The sequence below is a fragment of the Peromyscus maniculatus genome, chromosome 12, assembly GCF_049852395.1.
Source record: "Peromyscus maniculatus bairdii isolate BWxNUB_F1_BW_parent chromosome 12, HU_Pman_BW_mat_3.1, whole genome shotgun sequence".
In the NCBI taxonomy this organism is placed as follows: domain Eukaryota; kingdom Metazoa; phylum Chordata; class Mammalia; order Rodentia; family Cricetidae; genus Peromyscus; species Peromyscus maniculatus.
The window spans coordinates 23521904-23544041 of record NC_134863.1 but is presented as its reverse complement, the minus strand read 5'-3'; the positions used below and the strand labels follow the sequence as shown (position 1 = coordinate 23544041).

General features: G+C 42.7%; 1 protein-coding gene across 2 annotated transcripts in view; it reads right to left on the bottom strand.

Moving 5' to 3' along the window:
- The window catches only part of Rnf168 (ring finger protein 168), a 28679-nt gene extending 6750 nt beyond the window's left edge, over positions 1-21929 (bottom strand). The window contains exons 1-5 of one of the 2 annotated variants that reach the window (XM_076548769.1): positions 21510-21810; positions 14411-14487; positions 10703-10882; positions 7781-7902; positions 804-882 (exon numbers count right to left, since the gene is read on the bottom strand). In XM_076548769.1, coding sequence (XP_076404884.1) covers positions 804-882; positions 7781-7902; positions 10703-10882; positions 14411-14487; positions 21510-21810 — 759 coding nt within the window. Of the gene's footprint in view, positions 1-803; positions 883-7780; positions 7903-10702; positions 10883-14410; positions 14488-21509 lie in introns of both variants that reach the window. The other variant, XM_076548770.1, reaches the window with a different exon arrangement.
- Positions 21930-22138: the final 209 nt, after the last annotated feature.

The window sequence follows — 22138 nt, the reverse complement described above, 5'->3', positions numbered from 1 at the left end:
TCAGCTGTGTCAATGCTGCCACGTTAGTCAGGGATTAGAAACTGAGGCCCAGAAGCCAAGTCCATCCTGCTGCCTATGTCTGGAAACAGTTTGGGCTGGAGAGGTGGCTCAGTGGTTCAGGACACCTGCTGCTCTTGCTGAGGACTCAGATTTGACTCCTAGCACCAACTCCAGTCCCAGAGCCATATGCCCTCTTATGACCTTCTTGGGCACCAGGCATCTACATGTTATACATACACACATACAAGCAAAACACTTATATGAGGCTAGATATATGTGGCTTAGTGGTTAAGAGTACTGGCTGCTCTTTCAGAGGACCTGAGTTCAATTCCTAGCCCCCACATGGCAGTTTATAACTGCCTGTAACTCCAGTTACAGGGGCTCTGGCACCCTCCTGCAGGCAAACATGCAGCCAAAACAACAATGTGCATAAAAAATAAATAAATCATTTAGAGCTGGGAGTGGTGGCGCACGCCTTTAATCCCAGCACTCGGGAGGCAGAGCCAGGCGGATCTCTGTGTGTTCAAGGCCAGCCTGGTCTACAGAGCGAGATCCAGGATAGCCAGGGCTACACAGAGAGACCCTGTCTGTGGGTTGGGTGGAGTGGGGAAGAGAAAGATTCCCTGGACACACATAAGCTAACTTGTTTGCCTATTTACTAAGGAGGCAGAGGCCCTCTGATAACAAAGACTAAAGTGTCTGTCCCTGGCCCATTCGAGAAAAAGTGAGCTGAAGACAGCACAGGTACTCACAGGTACCCAGAGCAGAGTCAATGCCCGAGAGCTTCTTCAGCACCAACATACCTTAGATATGCCGCTTTTATCCTCTCCAGGTACAGCTTCACATGGCCATGACCGAGACTTCAATTTAGGTGACAAATACCTTTAAACAACAACCACCGAAAGTTAAGTTTACTAAAACTCAAATGCTTTGAAAAACCTCAATATGCTAACAGTAGATGAACCTGGTGTATGTCTGCTGGCTATTTAACCTACTGGAGCAGATTTCATCTCAGGTCAACTTTAAAACACAACCTGGGGGCTGGAGAGATGGCTCAGAGGTTAAGAGCACTGGCTGCTCTTCCAGAGGTCCTGAGTTCAATTCCCAGCACCCACATCGTGGCTCACAACCATCTGTAATGAGATCTGGTGCCTTCTTCTGGCCTGCAGGCATACATGGAGACAGAACACCATATATATAATAAATAAATTAATTAAAAAAAAAAAAAAAAGACACAACCTGAAACTACCGAGTATTCCAGGAAGTGAGAGTGCCTGGCTAGCAGCGGGAGGGCCTAGCTTACTGCCTAGCACTGTAAGGGGTGGATGTGGGGGTGTTCAGTACAGTATTTTAGTGTAAAAATAGAAAAGAAGGAAAGGTCACATTAAATATCTCACAATTCTTGAAAAGAGTTTAAAAGGCTGATAGAATCAAACAATGGAAGACTATAAAGTTTCTCAAAATTAATGACGATATCATTTTCTTGTATAGTATTAGAGGAACCAGCCTTAATATTATACATCCCAGGGGCTCAGGAGAGGGAACTACCAACGGTGAGGACTATTTTCAGGAAATAGAATCTCAGCACACCGAGCTCTATCGTCCACTTGCTTTAATTCCTCTGGCATAACATCCGTTATACACAGCTTTAGTTCTGTTCTTGTGTCTAGCTCCTTTCTTGCCTGATTTCTCTCTATATTTATCTACTGTTCCCTGTAAGTTCTATCTTAATTCTCTCGTCTTAACTCTGCCTCATCTAGGTCCTTCTCATCTTGTTCTTACCCAGCTAGTACTTCCCCATCTGGCTCTTCCTCATCTTCCATCTTGTTCCTCTAGTACTCTCTTCTAGCCCTTCAATCTAGTTCTTCCCCATCTCAGCTTGTTCCTCTCAAGTTCTTACCCATCTAGTTCTCCCATACTCTTTTCTCTTCTCAGTTCCTCTGTGCCCTGGAAGTTCTGGTATATAAAGCCAGTCTTCCAGGGTCAAACAGAGGGGTGATAAGAATCAGAGAGAGGCAATAACTGTTAATTATCATTTGCAACCCCAAAGGGAAGTGACCAATGGGGAAATGAATTAACTAAAGGCTAAATTCGGGTAATATCTAAGAAGAGGGACTCTTATGTGCTCAACTATAGTCTTAAACATGATTGGTAGAAAATGTTAAGAATCTATAAGTTGCTAGGTCAATGGGAGAAAATAAAACTGCCTTTTTTCCTGTGGCTCCTATCTGTCCAAGCAATCTGCCGTTTTTCTGCAGGGTGGGGGAAGGTGTGCTCGGTCGCTAGGCAACCTGTGTACAGCTAGATGCCTCTGGTGATAGTTAAGGGAGATCTGGAACTAGAGGTAAGGTTTGGGAAAGGAGGAAGTAAGGCTTAATTGGTACATCCGCCAGGCCTTCTCAAACAGGTAGCCTGGATGGTTAAGTCTGTTCTTAGAGAATACAGAAGTATCTCTGATAAGGTACTTTCCTCCATCTGGGGATGGACCTGGCCGGATGCTGCCAATGATGGTAATTACAGGGAGGCTTGAACTGGGGTTCTGGCTGAGCATAGCTGTCAGCGCAGAAGGTTATCCAAATATTCCTAGAAGTGGTTAGGTAAGGAGTTAGCAGTCGATGAAGTTAGTAAGGCTGTAAGAAAGGAGGGTCCGAGCTGAATTGTATAAAGCTATTACTTAACGTCCACCTGACCTAGGTGGTGTCTCCTTGTGGAATTTACCTTAAATCAGGAGACTTGCATGTGGACTGTTATTACTGCTAGTCCTTGAAAGTGGCCAAGGGAGATATCTGATTCCAGAGAAAGCCTTTCCTGAGGCAGTTCTCCAAATACCTGGAATGTCCAGAGAGTGATCAGTCCACACCGTTAGCCCTTCTTAGGGAAAAGCCAATTGGGAAAGCTATGAAGGCACACATGATTTTCATAACAGCTGATATATAACAAGCCAAGTAACACCAAAAGCTTCTTGGGATTTGGCTTCCTCTGGAGGAATTCCCTGATTCCTACAAGTAGTGACTTTGCCATAACCAGCTGAGTTCTTATGATATTCCTGCGGCCCGCAGCATCATTTGAGGCTGGGAGTGGTAGTGCACACCTTCAATCTCAGCACTCTACAGAGTTCGAGGCCAGTCTAGTCTACAGAACGAGTTCCAGGACAGCCAGGGCTATACAGAGAAACCCTGTCTCAAAAAACCAAAACCAAAAACAGGAAGGAAGGAAGGGAGGGAGGGAGGAAAGAAGGGAGGGAGGGAGGGAGGGAGGGAGGGAGGGAGGAAGGAAGGAAGGAAGGAAGGAAGGAAGGAAGGAAGGAAGGAAGGAAGGAAGGAATCTCCTTGAAGGGAACAGAAACAGTCTATCATGCCCCTTATTTCTCTAGACATTATGCCTATTCTTAACAGCAGAAAGAACAAATAAATCTGATTGGTTGGATGGAAAGACTTATATTCTGTGTCATTGACAATGATGGAACACACAAGGAAAGATCCCGTTCTGTGACTCCTGACTGGTGAAAAATGTAACTGTAATTTGGCACAGGTGTTTATGGTTTTGTGCTTATAGACCTCACTACTGCCCCTGCTCTGGCTGCCAGGAGAAACAAGGCTCCTGAGTCCTTGTCCTGCAGTGACCCTGCTCATGTGGTGATTTATTAAAGACTTTTGGACCCATAAATGTTGTGTCTCTCCTTCCTATAACACACAATGGACAGGGTTTAACATCCTATTTCTTTTGGTTTTTGATTTTTTGAGACAGGGTTTCTCTGTGTTAACAGTTCTAGCTGTCCTGGAACTTGTAGACCAGGCTGGTCTCGAAAAAAGGAGATTTCTTTCATTTCATTTTTAAGATTTATCTTTATCTTTTTTTGTTGTTGTTGTTTTGTTTTTCGAGACAGGGTTTCTTTGTGTAACCTTGGTTATCTTGGAACTAGCTTTGTAGAATGGGCTACCCTAGAACTCACAGAGATCCAGCTACCTCTTCCTCCCGAGTTCAAGGATTAAAGGCATGCACCATCACCTCCAGACCTTCTACATCTTTTTTTACAAACCTACAGTTTAAAAGAGTCATTTTATTTTTACTTATGAATATGTCTGTGTGATTGTATGCTATATATGTGTATGGTCTGTAGAGGCCAGAGAGGTGCATGGTAACCCCAGAGAAGGTTATGAGACACTTCACCTGATTTGAGTCCTAGAATTGAACTTGGGTTCTCTGAAAGACCAACAAATGCTCTTAACCACTAAACCATCCCTCCAGCTCTTAATTTTTAAAACAGTTTTTTGGTAAAGATGGGTCAGGAGGTATAGGAACTTGTCACCAGGCCTGATGGAGACCCAGTGCTGTGGAATAATCCTTCTATACACTGTGAAAATGTGTTGCTCTCGTTGTTAATAAAAAGGTGATTGGATTTTTGGGGCAGAGACAAAGCTAGGAAGAAGGGCAGAGTCAGAAGAGTTGTGAGCCAGAGAGAGAGGAAGCAGGACATGTAGATGAGATAAAAGCCATGAGCCGGGGTTGGGGATTTAGCTCAGTGGTAGAGCGCTTGCCTAGTAAGCGTAAGGCCCTGGGTTTGGTCCTCAGCTCTGGGAAAAAAAAAAAAAAAAAGCCACGAGCCTTGGGGCAGCACACAGATTAATAGAAATGTGTTAAGTTGTAAGAGCTAGTTAGTAATAAGCCTGAGCTATTGGCTGAGTATTTACAATTAATATTAAGACTCTGAGTGACTATTTGGAAGCAGCTGCTGGGACAAGAAAACTCCACCTACAAATGGCGCCCAAATGTCTGGCAATGTAGATCCACATAAAACTAAGAAAGCTATTAAAAAAGGGGGGGGGGGAGGTCCAAACACACAAAAATGGAGCCAAACTCGGTTTCTTGGTAACTGCCTTTTTTGGGTAGGCTGTTTGCGGGTGGCAAACAGAGATACAGTTTCCTTGGCTTGGTGCTAGCAGCAAACATGGACATGGCTCTTTCAAGAGGCTCTGCTATGGAACACTTAAATGGGGTTCATGAGCAGCAGGCACGCGCTACTTGGTGGCAGCATGGACCCAACAACTTCCCAGAGCTGGGGTGGTAAGCATAGCTCCCACCAGTACCTATACCATGACACTAAGCTCTCAGGCAATGGGGGAAAGGGGCAGCCGCCAATGCCGTGCACTAAGCTGAACCAAGCCCGCGACTAATACAGCAGTTTAAGATTCGTCTCATGTGATCAAAAAACAATACAGATGCTCACTAAAGACAGATTCAGATGGGGAAAAAACCTCTAAACGGGTTACAGTGTGTTTAAAAATATATATAGGCTTGGTAGAGACAGTCACAGATTTAAAAATAGTTTAAAAATAATGAAGTCCTTAAAAAAGGAATAGAGTAAAAAAATATATATAATAAGCCACGAAAAGATGGAAACTACAGAGTCTGTATTCTGTATGTTATTGTGTTGTCTTTAGATTTTCAGATTGCTAATAAAGAAACAACAGCTGCAGCCAGGCGGTGGTGGCGCACGCCTTTAATCCCAGCACTGGATCTCTGTGAGTTCAAGGCCAGCCTGATCTCCAAATCGAGTTCCAGGAAAGGTGCAAAGCTACACAGAGAAACCCTGTCTCAAAAAAAAAAAAAAAAAGCCAAAACAACAACAACAACAAAAAAAAAAAAACAGCTGCTAAAACACACTGGATTATGAGAACTGCTAGATTAAACCAATGTCTATATTTTAAAAATGTCTTGACTTTAAGAGGGAAGTCAGAAGATATGCTACCTTGGAGAAGAGGTTATGCTTTTATTTCCACAGGAGATGAGGGGCCGTGGATTTGTTCCAGGCTGATATAGATCAGGTTTAATAGGGGAAGACCCCCTGAAAATCCTGACTACAAATATAAAGACATAAATTTAGGGCTGGGCAGTGGTGGTACACGCCTTTAATCCCAGCACTCAGGAGGCAGAGGCAGGCTGACTATGTACAATGCACACTCTATACTTGTATTAATACAGATATGTATGTTATCTTTAAAAGTTTATGCATTTTCAGAGTAAGGGGACCAGACACCAATAAAAATGGATGGCCCAGGTGATCCAGCATCCAGAACAGCTTCAAGGTTGTTGACTGAGATGATCCAGCCTCACAGAATACTCTGGCCAAGACTTAACAATTATCCTGATTTTTTCAAGATTCCCTCAAAGATGCCAGCACCCCCTGACAACAAGAAGCAGTCTAGAAGAACAACACTTACATTTCCAAAAGATGGGTTATGGATGTTCATTTAAGGGGGTTTGGTTACAAATTGTTATTGGTCATGGTATTAAAAAAAAAAAAAAAAGCTAAACAAAAGAGTTAAATTCAAAGATCTTTTTCTAAAGGAAAAAATAAAGACTATGGAAATGATGAGATAAGAGTAGATTACTGAATCTACTTTAATAAAAAAAACAACTAAATTTTCAAAATATTTTACATCGGTACAGATTTTGGGTTATTGATACAAATTTAAAATTAATTTTGTTATACTGTATGTACGTTTCTACTCTTGTTTAGGGTATTATGTTTATGCAGCTATTTTAAAAATGTATAATTAAGAAATACAGGTCAATAGTCATCTATAATAGTCAAACTTATAGTCATGTTAGGTATGTTTTCAAGGTCATACAGAGACATATTTCAGATAGGTAGGCAATCTTCAAACACTTTAAAGACCTACAGAATATGGCATTTAAAATGTTTTAATAACATAAGACTTTTATTGACAGTGAGACACATCTCTCTGATCAGTACCAATTTACTTCAGAGAAGATGATGGGCAGTGAAGACCCTCCTTATGAAGTTTATTTCATTTATGGCAAAAGCTAGCCATTTGGGCAAAAACTGCCCTTGCCTCAATTGCTGACAGTGTAAATATCCAAACTGAACCAACAGGATGAAAACAAAGGGACTACCAAACTTTGCCCAGACAAGGTAGAATTCTCCTTCCAAAACTCCCTGCTTCTCAGAAATGTCTGTCAAGATGGATGCCCCAAACATTACAGAAGAACTTTGGGTGACTGTCCAGGCAGCCAGATGTCCCTGTTGTTAGGTAACATTTCACCTTTCTGGGGTCTTTGGTGGAGTTGAAGACTAGATAGTCATAGCTAAAAGTTTTCCCTAGTTATGATAAAAGGTAAATTAGGTATAAAACTTTAGGTTCACAAAGATAAGTAACAGAGTATTTTCTCTAAATTTGCCAAATACAAATGGACTGGATATTGTAACTGTGATTCTTATTTGATAAATGTTTTTGTAGTATGTAATTTTACCATGTTAAAATTAAAACCTTCTAAGCTGATTAACCAATAGCTAGGTAGGATTTTGAGGGCAGAGAGAATGCTGGGAAGAAGGGCAGAGTCAGAGGAGTCACAAGCCAGATGGAGAGAAAGCAGGCCATGCAGGAGAGGTAAAATTCGTGAGGAGGCACCACATAGATTAGTTAACATTGTAAGAGCTCGTTAGTAAGCCTGAGCTACTGGCTGAGCATTTATAATTAATATTAAGTCTCTGTGTGGTTATTTGGAAGCAGCTGCTGGGATAGGAAAACTCCGCTTACAACCCAGGGTCAGTTCCCAGTGCCTATACTATGACACATAACAGTTCCAGAGGATTCAATGCCCTCTTCTGGCATCCTATGACACCAGGCACACATTCAGTGCACTTACATACATGCAGGCAAATCATTCAAACTTAAAGAATTGTTGGTCAATAAAAACAAAACTCAAAGGCATACAGTAGATGATCAATGGATAAATGGCAGTTATGTTCACTTACTTTTGAATATCTCCAAAGTTTTTTTGTTTGTTTGTATTTTTCTTTTGTGACTTGTTTGTGACTGCATCTGACTTTCTGGAACTCGAAGGAGAAGCCAAGGTATTTTTCTCGTAGTTATTGTTCTTCGGTCACAAGAAAAACAAAGACATTATTAAAGAGAACTTTATATAAAAGATTAAAAAAAAAAAGCTTTGAATTCTATGAACTCAAAATTCAGAAACTGAATTCTTTAAGTTCTTTGAAAAATACTAAGCATGTACATACTTCATTCTCATTACCTAGACTTTATTTTGCAATAGGCATCCACACAGCATGTACATTATATTACAGATCATAAGACATGATTTAAAGTTCACGGGCAGCAAGATGGTTCAGTGGCTAAGGTGCTCATGCTAAGTTTGACAGCCTGAATTCCATCTCAGGACCCATATGAGAAACAACCAAGTGTCACAAGTTGTCCACTGACCTCCACACAAGATGCTGTGGTACATGTGTATACACACACATATACACTCATCAAATGCATAAATGCAATAAAAATAAATGTACAGGAGAATTTGTTTGTGTTATATGCAAAGCCATGCCATTTTATGTAACACTTGACTACCTTCAGATTTTTATATATATGGAAGATCCCAAAACTAATTTATACACCAAAGGATGCCTATATAAACAAAATTAAGCTCTTTCAAGTTTGCCTAAATTAAATACATTACTATATACATCTAATTATACTATATATTTGTATATATAAAATGAAGCATAACACACACACACACACACACACACACACACACACACACACACACACACAAATACACTCCTTCAAAGAAATAACGAATCTCCTAGCTGATAATTTCATCCTTTTGTTTTTTAAAAAAGATTTACTTATTTTACCAGCACACATGGATGTCCCAGAAGAGGAACTGTAGTTATAGAGGATTGTAAGCTGCACCATGTAGGTGCTAGGAATCAAATCTGGGTTCTCGGCAAGTATAGAAAGTACTTTTGACCACTGAACCATCTCACCAGCTCCTGACCGTCTCATGCAATTGCAGCTACCTTCTTCTAGCGAGGAAAGTACTTAAAAGTACAAAGTATATCTGGAGCAAAAGTTCCTACACAGAAATAAGCCATAATTGTTCACCATCTCCAAAATTTACATTAAACCAAAGATTACCCTAAAATTTCAGTAAATCTACTTGGACCTTGTGTGACTGAAAGTCAGATACAGGTGACGCCAAACTCCCCTCTTCCGATGTTTCCATCTTGATTCCACTCACTATTCACTTATTTTACTGGACAACCTCTTCCTTTCCTCTCATCTCTCTCTACTGTTTGTAGACAGTGTTCCAACTATATAGCTCAGGCTGGCCTTGAAACTGCAGTGACCCTTTTGCCTCAGCCTCCCAAAGTACAAGGAGTAACTCTCAGCTGGTTAATTTTTTTTTAATTTCTAGACTGTGTATCTTTCCAAAATTTCTACACAAACTGAGAAAAGGATATACAACAGAAGGGGGGTAATATCACAGAGCTTAAGATTATATTATTAATGGTAAGATTCATAAAAAAAATTCTAGGTATACTTCATTTGTTGAAATATATTCTCAGATGTGTTTTTCAAAAGTAGGGGAGTTAATTCTCAGAGGCTCTGTATCCTCAATATTTCAGACACCCTAGATCTCACTGGAGATAGTACTCACTAATGCTCATCCCCAGAGTCCAAGTCAGTTTGGTTTAGAGTAGGTATGAGAATTTGCACTTTATTTTTAAAACGTTTTAAATTCACCGGGCGGAGGCGCATACCTTTAATCCCAGCACTTGGGAGGCAGAGGCAGGCGGATCTCTGTGAGTTCTAGGCCAGCCTCAGCTACAAAGCGAGTTCTAGGAAAAGCGCAAAATTGCACAGAGAAACCTTGTCTCGAAAAACAAAAACAAAAAAACAAAACAAAAATTATTTTATTGATTTCTTCATGGGTGTTTTGTCTATGTGTATAACTGTGCACAACATGTATGTAAGCTACTGGGGATCAAACCCAGGTCCCTCTAAAAGAGCAGCCAGTGCTGTTAATACTGAAACATCACTCTAGACCCTGAGAGTTTGTACTTTAAAAGAAGCCCAAGTGGGCTCAAGGTATGTAGCTCAGTGCTATAGCTTGTGCTAAGGCTTTGGCTTCAATCTACCAGGCTCTTTTAAGCCACCAGGTTCCAGAAACCTTAGGTTTTAGTGTATGTTTTCCCATCTTGCCTTTCATTGTTCTTTATGAACAATAATTTAACAGTAAGATAAGGAAATCCAGGTTCAATATATTTAAGAATTGGGCTAGGAGGTCATGCACTTGCCACCACGTCTGGAGACCTGAGTTTGATCCCCAGAACCCATATAGAAGGAGAGGATCAACTCCTGCAAGCTGTCCTTTGACTGTGACTCATGTAGCGCCCACACACTAAATAAATAAACTAAATGTTAAAATAAGACAGGATCAGGATGAAGGTACAGCTGACCTGTTTAGCATATCCAAGGTACAGGATTTGATCTGTACCATTGATAAGAATGTCCCCAGCTACAGGAAATAAGTAACAATACACAAAAATGTTTCATTCATAAAAGTTTGTTGGGCTAGGAGTGGTGGCGCACGCCTTTAATCCCAGCACTTGGGAGGCAGAGCCTCCCTGTGAGTTCAAGGCCAGCCTGGTCTACAGCACGAGATCCAGGACAGGCACCAAAACCACACAGAGAAACCCTGTCTCGAAAAACAAAACAAAACAAAAACAATAAGTAAATAAATAAGCAAATAAATAAATAAAGTAGTTTTCCCCCGTTAAGTAGAACAAAGATATCCTAACACCCCTGTAACTGTTGTGACGCCTTCTTCAGGAAAGCCAAAGCGAAGGGGCATCTCCCAAAACTTGCAAACTTACAATACTGATGCTGAGCCTCCGTGCCAGCTCCTCATCGCCTTTCAGCTGCTCTTCCATCTCGCTTCTCCTCTTTTCTGTCTGCCTTTTCTCCTCCTCCTCCTCTTCTGCCAACAATCTCTGTATGTATTCCTCACTGGCTTTGTTTTCTTCTTCTTTGCTGGCTTGTCGTTCAGCCTCCACCTTAAAAACAATAAAGGACATCCTTTTCTGAAATTTTTAATATACTCATATTTCACAATAATTGTAAAAAAAAATGGAAGTGAAAAGTGGCAAGAATTTAACTCCATGAAATTCAAATCTCCACAGGGAAACTTGCGTACAGCAGTTCAAGGTCCTACCTCAGGAAGCCCACCCCAGTCAGCCCAACAAAGGTTTGGTTGAAGACTCCAACCTCGTGCCCTCCGTCCTTACCAGTTTCCACCGCAGTACGACACAGACACGCAATGCTTCCTCGGTTCACGGAAAGCCATGTGCTGACTAAGGTAGACCTAGCTGCCTCTGCTGCTGCTCTCTTTAGCAGAGCACACAGATTGACTAAGGAAAAGAGAAAGAACTCCTGAGTAGAAGGGGAGCCAAAGGAGGAATGCCCTAGACCTAGCTGCTGCTGCCTCTTTTGTTTTTTAAAGACAGAGTCTCACTCTGTAGACCTGGCTGTCCTGGAACTCACTCTGTAGACCAGGCTGGCCTTAAACTCACAGAGATCTGCCTGCCTCTACCTCCTGAGTGCTGGACTAAATACATTCACTACCATGCCTGGCATTTGTTTGTTTAATTTATAAATATTATTTGTATGTGAAAACAGGATCATTGGGGCTTGCTGGCTTCCAGACTAGCTGATTAGGAAAAAAAAGCAAGTCCCAAGTTCAGGAGACATTTTGCCTAAAAGGAATAGGTGGAGAATGACAGAGGACACTCAACTCCCTCTGTGCACACACACTATCTTTATAACTAACACATAGAACCTTGACTTTCGGTGGCTGTGAAGATGGTTCAGTGTGGTAAACTGCGTGCTACCAAGCGTAAGGAACTGAGCTTGGATTCCCAGCAGCACATAAAAGGTCAGTGTGTTAGCCGGGCGGTGGTGGCGGCGCATGCCTTTAATCCCAGCACTCGGGAGGCAGAGGCAGGCCGATCTCTGTGAGTTCGAGGCCAGCCTGGGCTACCAAGTGAGCTCCAGGAAAGGCACAAAGCTACGCAGAGAAACCCTGTCTCAAAAAAAAAAAGGCCAGTGTGTAGCCGGGCGGAGGTGGCACACACCTTTAATCCCAGTACTGGGAGGCAGAGGCAGGCAGATCTCTGTGAGTTCAAGGCTAGCCTGGTCTACAGAGTAAGATCCAGGACAGGCACCAAAACTACACAGAGAAACCCTGTCTTGAAAAAACAAAAAGTCAAGTGTGTCAACATCTGTCTAAATCCCAGGTGTTCGTAGGTTAGCCAGTCTAGCTGAATTGATAAGCTCCAGGTTCCATGAGAGACTGAGCTTCAAAAGACAAAGTTGAGAATGATCAGGAAAGACACCAGATGTCAATTTCTGGACTCTACATGTATACACCCAAACATTTGACTTTAGCTGGGTGTGGTAATACACACCTGTAATCTTAGCACTTGAGAGCTAAGGCAGGTGGACTGTTGCAAGTTCAAGGCCAGTCTGGGTTAGATCATGAGACCCTATCTCCATACCCCTCCCCCTTCTCCTAAATCAATCTTTTTGGAAGTCATACTGGGTGAGTAAAATATTCGAATTCTATTAGCATTTAGGAAGCAGTTGCTGCAGCCTGGAATTTACTCCTGAACTCTGTGGTTCACTGTTTGGCAGCTTTGACTCTAAGCTCGCTGGGAATCTCCCTTCATTCACTCCTGTCTTAGATGATGCCTCCATGAATAACAACTTGTCATCTGCATAGAACCACGCTTCCTGTAAGTCAACAGCTCTTTCATTTGCTAGATCAGCCTTATTTCATTCATTAGAAAGCTACTACCCTATCAGGGCTTGTTTGCTTCTGAAGTTTCACCCTCTTCTGTGATGGTATACACAGCTGCTGTGCTTCTCTGTAGTAGATTGGTGCTGAGCTAAATATAAATACATGCCCAATTTCAAATTTAGCTGGGTCACCCCCACAGATTTGGGGTTAGAAAAGCGGCCCCCAGTGATACTCTTGAAATTCAGGCGTTTTCCCTGTAACAAAGAGAAGCACTGGGCTTGCTTCCATGACAGCAAGCTGTTCCAAAGCACTCATTTCAACTGGTGTATTTTAGTTCCAGGCCTTGGCCTGTGGAGTCTTGTTATTTCTCAATTAGTCATAATTCAAACTCCTAAAGGAACTTCCAGGACACGGGAATCAGTTCTTTTCTTGGTGGAGGAAAGGTCAATGACTAACTCCAATGTAGCTATTCGCCTATAATACTAGCCCTGAGAAGGCTCATGGCAAGAGGATCACCAGCTGGAGGGCAGCCTAGGCTATACAGTGAGTTCTAGGGCAGCCTGGGATACAGAGCAAGACTCTGTTTCAGAAATATAAGTGTCCTCCTAGTAATAGTACCATCCTAGTGAAGCTCAAATGCCTCACCGGAAGCCGAACCTTTGCCCACTGTGTTTCCAGTCACCCCTGTATACTTTCCTCCCTAAACCCACAATCTACCACTTCTTTACCATAATCCTTTTTAAGGTAAAAACTCCAGGGAAATCAAAGACATTTTTACACTTAAATGCTTAGGCATTATAATAATAATTAATAATCACATAATATTAAGGCAGCCATTGCTACACAGAAAAATCCTATCTAAAAACAAAAGCACCCCTCACTAATTATATATATGTAACAGGGGCTAGTTTATTATTATTATTGTTGCTGAATATTTAAAAAGGGACCTTGGGATGCTGGAGAGATGGCTAAGAGGTTAAGAGCACTAGCACTGGCTGCTCTTCCAGAGGTCCTGAGTTCAATTCCCAGCAACTACATGGTGGCTCACAACCATCTGTAATGAGATCTGGTGCCCTCTTCTGGTGTGCAGGTATACATGCAGACAGAACACTCTACACATAATAATAAATCTTTAAAAACCTTGGGCCACACAGATGGCACATTGGTTAAGACTACAGGCTACTCTTCTAGAGGACCTAGGTTTGCTTCCCAGCACCCACAAGGTAGTTGACTAACTATAGTTCAGGGAATCCTATGTATGCCCTCTTCTGGCCTCTAATGAATAACACTAGGCACATGAGTGATGCACAGACACACATGCAGGCAAAACACCCAAATACATAAAATAAAGTAAAAATAAAAAGTAAACAAAGATGGGACCTCTAGGTGCGCTTAGTGGCACACGCTTTTAATCCCAGTGCTTGGGAAGCAGAGACAGGATCTCTGTGAGACCATGTCTGAAAACAACAACAAAACAACTTTTAAAACAAGGTGTGACATCACTATTTGAATAATCCCATCATTGTGCGATGGAGGCAGGAAGATCAGTCAAGTTCAAGGTCATCCTGGGCCAAAAAAGCTTCAGGCCAGATTGAGTTCCATGATACTATCTTAATAGAGGGTGGGGGTAGGGCCTATAAAGTCATTAAAGTTACTAACATTTCAGTCCATGATAGTTATATAAACATGTACTATATATAAATCTGAGATTTCTAAGATTGAAAGCATAGCAAAGACATTTTCAACAACATAAAAAAATCAAAAACTAAACTATTTCATACCCTACCTTGCTTATCTCCTCTTCATATTCTCTTCTCAACTCCCCAGGTTTACTTAACAGACGAACTGGCTGGTAGTCATCAACTGTTTCACATGGGGAAGAAAATAGTATCAGGGCAGCAGAACTTTATGACTGACTTTGGCCTCCCTTTAAAACTTAATGAACACACACACACACACACACACACACACACACACTTCCTAGACTCCATAAAAAATAACTACAACAAGCAGGGTGGTGGTGGTGCACACTTTTAATTCCAGCACTAGGGAAGCAGAAGCAGGTAGATCTCTGAGTTCAAGGCCAGCCTGGTCTACAGAGTGAGTTCTAGGACAACCAGGGTTACACGGAGAAATCCTGTCTCAAAAAACCAAACCAAATCAAACCACCTGTAAAAGACAGAGCTAGGGATGTGGTTCAATAACAGAGCTCATATCTAGCATGTACCAGGCCCTGGGTCATAAAAGCCCATCAACAGAGTACAAAGAAAAAAAAAAAAATAACCCCAATAGTATACTGAGATTAAGGAAGAGGGAAAAATAATTAAAAAAAAACAAGACAAGTACAAGCTTCCAACTTGAGATCCTCCTGCCTCAGATTCCTGTGTTGTAATTAGAACCAGCATGCCCAGCTAAGTCTTTGATTTCTCTAAGTATGTTTTGTAGTTTTTCTGAGAAGAAGCATTAGATATTGTGTTGAGCTGTGTTCCAATTCTAAACTCCAGTTCTTCAGGATAGGATCTTATTTGGAAATAGGATCTTTCAGAGGTAATAAAGTTAAAGTATGGTCACTGAGGTGAATCTTAATTATGACTAGTAAATATGGGACAAATTTGGACACAAAGACAAACACAGATTGGAGATGGTATCAAGACATGCAGAGGGGGGGCCTGGAGAGATGGCTCAGTGGTGAAGAGCACTTGTTGCTCTTGTAAAGGACCTGGGATTCCCAGCACCCACATGGTGGCTCACAACCATCTATAACTCTAGCTTCAAGAGAGCCAACACGGTCTTCTGGCCTCTGCAGGCACCTGGCATGCACATGGTACAGACACATATGCAGGCAAAACACCAATACACATAAAAACTCAAAAAGCTACAAAGAGGTGAGGAAGAGCTCTATTTCCAACTTCAAAAGTCAAGGGCCCTGGTTATATCTTGACTTCTAGCCTCTAAAACTATTAGGAAATGTTCATTTTTTAAACTCATCCAGCTTGTGGTACTTTGTCTTTCTGCCTTAAGAAACTAATATATAAATTTGTTCTTTTTCCTTTCTTTTTCTGGGTTGTTTTTTTTTTGGGGGGGTGGTGGGGTGGTGGTGGTGTTGAGACATTGTTCATTCACTGTGTAGCCCTGGCTGTCCAGGAACTCATTCTTTAGACTAGGCTGACCTCAAACTAAGAGATCTGCTTGCCTCTGCCTCCTGAATGAATGCTGGGATTAAAAGCATGTGTCACCACCACCACCCCGACCTCCCAGCTTGTTTTTTTTTTCCTTATAAAGAAATATTTTTGTCCATATGTGTGTATGCCTGTAAACTTTATGTGCAGCACAGGCATGCAGTTCCAATGGAGACCAGAAGAGGGCAGGACCTCAGATCCTTAGCAACTGGAGTTAGAAGGGGTTGTAGGTGCCTGGTGAGGGTGCTGGGAACTGAACCCAGATGCTCTGGAAGAAGTACTGTTAACTGATGAGTCTTCTCTTAGCCCCTTGCTTTGCTTTCTCCAGCAGTCTTGCTACATAGCCTAGGCTGTCTCAAACTTGTAGCAGCCTTCTAAGTGTTGGGATTACAAATGTCTGCTGTCTGCATCCAGCTTTTATTATTTTTATTACATTTAATTACTATGGGGTAAGGGGACATGAACCATGGAGTGTGAGTGGAGGCCACAGGACAACCTTCAGAAGATGGCCCTCTTCTCTCATGTAGGATTCCCTGGGATCACATTCAGTTGTCAGACTTGGCAATAAGCACCTTACTGGCCCCAATGCATCCAGATTTTTTTTTCCCCAAAGACATGGCCTCACTATGTAGACCAGGCCTTCCTGGAACCTTTTGTGTGCAGGCCAGGATAGCCTGAAACCACAAAAACCTGCCTGCCTCTGCTCCCTTCAAGCTATGCCTAGAGACGCTTGCTACATGCCTAGCTCCACCTTAGGACTCAACTATTTCCTTGGTTTTCCTGACAGTTAACCCTTACTACTGAGCTTTAATTCTTCCTCAAATTCCCAAGGTTTAGCCTGGGATGTAGTTGGTGGCAGAGAGCCTTGGATATTCATATATACAAGCATGTGTGCGTAAATGTGCACAAACACACACACACACACACACACACACACACACACACACACACACACACACAGCTTTTAAAAATGAAAAGCTAGGCTGGGTGGTGGCACACACCTTTAATTCCAGCACTCAGGAGGCAGAGGCAGGCTGATCTCTGTGATTTTGAGGCCAGCCTGGGCTACAAAGTGAGTTCCAGGACAGCCAGCAAGATGACTTAGTGCCACCAAGTGTGACAACCTGAGTTGAATCCCTATGACCTATGTGGTGGAAGGAAAGAACAGACAACCAAGAGCTGTCCTCTGATCTCCACTTTGGTGCCCACACTCAGACAGTAACACAGGTAAAGAGGAAGGGTTTGAAAGGGAATTGATGAAGAGCGAGAAGTGTGTGGGTTTTACACACAGACTTCTTAGAAAAAAGATTGCTCCAGGATTGAAGAACCATCATTAGAAAATCCAAATTTCCTATTTGCAACTGTCATTCTGCAGAAAGCAATGCAGGCAAGAGTAATAAATAGGTGTTAAACCCTTTGCTGGAAAATCTGGAGGAGAATCAGTCTCAAAGTATCATTTCATAGTTACATTTATTCCAAGGGATACAGTTGACAAGTCTGCCATTATGAGTCAGAATATTATATATGAGACAAACTAGCATCATGTACTTACTATATACTGTGTGGAAGGTATAACCTGAATATTCGAAAAAAAAAAAGAAAAAAGCATGCCTCTAACTCCATGTTCTAGAATTTGCCAATTTTGTTCCTGTTAGCCACCACTGCTGTGACAAAATGCCTCAAACAACTTGAGAGAGGCAAGGTTCGCCTTGGGCTCATACAGAGGTTTGCAGCCACGGTTTTTTTATGCCTGTGCAAGGTAGAAACGTGGTGGTGAAAAGGCTTGCTGAGGCAGAGTTGCTTACAAAGCAAAGACGCCCAGCAGGGACCAGGAACCACCCACACCTCTCAGAGCCAGTCCCCAGTGACCAGTGCATTGTCTCCTAGCAGCCCGTCTGGTGTGAACTCATCAGTGGACTGAGCCACTGATGAGGCCAGGACTCCCCTGCTGCAATCATCTCAGCAAGGACAGCTGAAACAAAGTCTTCAGCCCACAGTCAACTCGGACAGTTCCTTTTAACGGGTGAACAGTATATTCTGTGCAGTTATATATACATTTAGTTCATCCACCCACTGAGGACATTTGGGCTCGTCTACTTTTTTGTTATTTTTATATGTTTTACATGTCTGTACTAATACGTTCTCATATTATAAAGGCAATGAAGAGGAAAAACCTTCCTTTTCCTATTTTAGTCATCTGAAAACAGAACTATATATTTTTTTAAAAAACTTTCATTTGGAAAACAAAAAGATAAATTCTGCACTTGGAAGGCAGGGGAGGCAGATCTCAGAGTTCGAGGCGAGCCTGGTCTACACAGGGCTACACAGAGAAACTCTGTCTTGAAAAACCAAAAGAAATAAAAGGGCAGCTTAAAATCTAACTAAGATAAAAAAAACGTTCATTTGACTAAGTTAGCTGTCTCCAACAACATCCTCTTGTTTTGATTCAGTTCTTCCATCTCTTGTTCTTCTCATGGGTCCTGTACCTCAACCATCTCTTGTTCCCTTCCCTGGACCTGTCCTCTCTTCCTTTGGGTGGCCCAGGATAGGCAGGTCTCCTTCCCTTCAGACTTGCTTTTGTCTAGGGATTCTTGCTGACCCTCTATGATTTTTCCCCCCAGGCGTCTTTTCCACAGTCATCCAAATGAGTATGAAAGCAGTGGTATTGCCTCTATCTCGGTGGTTTTCATCTGTACTTACCAAATGACTAGCGATATGGACCATTACTCCACTGATGACGTTCAGGTGCCTTACTAGTAAGCTAAACCCCTAAGTATCATTAATGGAGTGATATCTAAATTCTTTGCCCAACCCCTTTCTTTTCTTTGAGACAACATCACTGTAACTCAGGCTGTCCCAGAACCTACTACATAGCTCAGGCTTACCTTGAATCGAGTCTCTTGAGTGCTAGGACTATAGAAATGAACCACTTCACCTGACCACTTTGACCACTTTTAAAAGAATCTCACTAGTCCTGGTTAGACTGGGACTCTTTGATGGAGATTCCTGATGAGTTATTTTTGTAACAGGGTCTCACAACATAGCCCTGCCTGGCCTAGAATTTACAGTGACCCTCCTGCTTATATTTGGGTATTATCTTACTTTCTATGATTTGCAAATATTTTCTTCTATTTTGTGAGATGTCTTTTGCTCTCTTGATAGTTTTACTATTTTTATTTAACAAATGGCCTTTTTTAAAGACTAACAAGCCAAGCGGTGGTGGCGCACGCCTTTAATCCCAGCACTCGGGAGGCAGAGCCAGGCGGATCTCTGTGAGTTCGAGGGCAGCCTGGGCTTCCAAGTGAGTCCCAGTAAAGGCGCAAAGCTACACAGAGAAACCCTGTCTCGAAAAAACAAAAACAAAAACAAAAAATTAAAGAATAACAAATTTCTGAAAGTTGGAGAGATGGTTCAGTAGTTAAGAATGCTTACTGTGCCAGGCAGTGGTGGCCCATGCCTTTAATCCCAGCACTCGAGAGGCAGAGACAGGCGGATCTCTGTGAGTTCAAGGCCAGTCTGGTCTCCAAAGTGAGTTCCAGGAAAGGCGCAAAGCTACACAGAGAAACCCTGTCTCGAAAAACAAAACAAACAAAAAAGAATGTTTACTGCTCTTCCAGAGGACCTGGATCTTTGGTTGGTTCTTAGTACCCATGTGGCAGCTCACAGCTATCTGTAATTCCAGTTCTGGGGGATCTGATGCCTCTTTTGACCTCAAAGGGCTTCTGCATGCAGACACAGACACACACACACACACACACACACACACACACACACACACACACACACACACAGACACACAATTAGATACATATTTAAAAGATAAGAAATCTCAGCTGGGCGGTGGTGGCTCACACCTTTCTTTCTTTCTCTTTTTTTTTTTTTTTGTTTGTTTGTTTTTAGAGACAGGGTTTCTAAAGGGACTAAACGTCGTGTCGTCGTGTGCCACCACAACCCGGCTCACACCTTTCTTTAATCCTAAGACTCAGAAGGCAGGGGGAACTCTAAATTCAAGGCCAGCCTGGTCTATAGAGTGAGTTCCTGGATAGCCCAGGGCTACACATACAAGTCTGTCTTGGAAAAAAATAAAGAAACCTCAAGTTTTCCCTTCCTAAGCATCTGCAATCGCTTAATTCTGCCACCTCCACAGATAAAGAATTTTTCTTAAGAATGTTAATAGGGATATTCTAAGAAGCCAGGGGCTACTCTGACCAAGTTTGGCCCTTATCTTTTCTTTTTTCCTAAAGAAATTTTATGGAAACACAGGCACTACCTTCATTTACGAAGGACAATGTAAATTAATGTAATGTCTATGGTGCTTTTGTTTTTACAGCAGCAGACCTATCTTCAACAGACTATACAGTCCTTAAAACACTATTCTGACCTTTACAGAAAAGGTATGCCAGCCCTCATTAATACTACATAATAAAGGACGGCTCCTGCACACCTGCAAGTCCAGAATTTCTAAGGATAAGGCTACCCCAGGCTACCTAATGAAACCTTATCTCAAAACAAAACTAGGGGCCCAAGACATTGGTCAGTGGCTGTGGGGCGAGTACAAACGTGAGCAGTGACTGCCACACACGCGTGGAGGCCAGAGGACAATTTTCAAAGTCAGTTCTCTCCATTCTAGGGACTGAACTCAGGTCACAAGGTTTGTGTGGCAAATACTTGAACCCACTGTCTCAGTTACTGTACTAATGTCGTGAAAAGACACCAGGACCAAGGCAACTCTAAGAGAAGCCATTTTATTTGGGGCTTGCTTAGGGTTTAAGAGGCTCATTTGATCCATTCACATCACGGGAAGGAGTGAGGCCACAGACAAGCAGGTATGATGCTGGGAAAGCAACTGAGTAAGTACTACATCCTGATTTGCAGGCAGCAAGGAGAAAGCAAGACACTGGACCAGTCACAGGCTTTAGAAACCTCAAAGCTCCTTATCAGCCCCCCAACAGGGTCACACCCAATCCTGCCAAATAGTTCATCAACTGGGGACCAAGCAAGCAAATAGGAGCCCGAGGGTTTCTTCCAATAGCCTTGGCTATCTTGGAACCAGCTTTGTAGACCAGGCTGGTCTTGAACTCAAGAGATCCACCTGCCTCTGCCTCTGGGAGTAAAGGCACGGCTGGCCACATTTTGGGGTTGGTTTTTTTTTTCAACACATAAAAGGCAAGTACACCACAGACAAACACCACATTCAAGGCCCAAAAGGAAATACTGAATGGTTTGTAATACAGGAAAACTGCTAAAGACTAAGGAACAGTTTATAGCTCCTTGCACCCCCAGACTGGAAGGGGTCAACCAAAAATGACTGAACTAGATGGAACTGGCAATGAGAAGCTAGTTTAGGCTTGCTGCATACTTAGAACCACAGGTCAGAGAAAGTGGCGCAAAGCCAAAGAACTTTGGAATTTAACCGCAAGTCTTTAGACAACTCGAAAGTGACAATTCTATTTTTTTGGTTGTTGTTGCAGTTTTAAAAACTCAATCACAGCTAGTGAACACAACTTGAGCTACATGCGACAAAAAATTTGCCCTTGACTTTAACCCATGTGGGGGCGGGGTTCATAAAACCACAAATCAAGATCAATTTAAACTATTTAGTCTTCTTTTTAAAATAGAAAAATAACGGTCCCTTCTCTAAACGTTTTTGGGCCTCTTTTCTTTTCTTTTTTTAAAAACTCAATAAACACGTTGACTTTCACTCACCGATTTCCTTTGATTCTTGTCCAGAGATCCTAAGCTTACATTCCTTTGCATAGTGTTTTTGAATCATCTCCCACAGTTTTGTATTGACAAGAGAATTTTTTCGGGTATGGTACCGAGTCCACGAAGAGACCCGGCGGCGACAGAAGGGACAGCACAGGTTGGCCTTTTCAACAGTCGACTGGAAGCACGGGTTACAGAGCGTGTGGTTGCAAGGCAGGGTCACCGGCTCCAGCAGGATTTCCATGCAGATCCCGCACTGACATTCGGCTAAGGAAGGGACGGCGTCTTCGCAAGCAGCCATCTTCGTATGCTAATGAGGCCTACTCAACGTCAACACCTGGAAGAAACCAGATTCGCCGTTCGGCGGGCGAACCAGGCAGTCGGGAGGAAGTCAGCGGGCGGGTTGTTTATCCCGCCGCCCGGCAGCGTTACTGCAGTCGGGACAGGCTGAACCTCCTCGGGCCCGCGGCACACCGGCGCTGTGCTGTCAGGGCCAACAGTGGCGCCCTGCGTCCGTCCAGCAGGGCAATGAATGAACGTTCCTTCGGGAGCTCGGCGGCCCCGGGGCGGGGAGCGGCTCCGGCCCCCCGCGCCGCGGACAGTCGGGTCCAGCTCCCCTTCTTACCTGG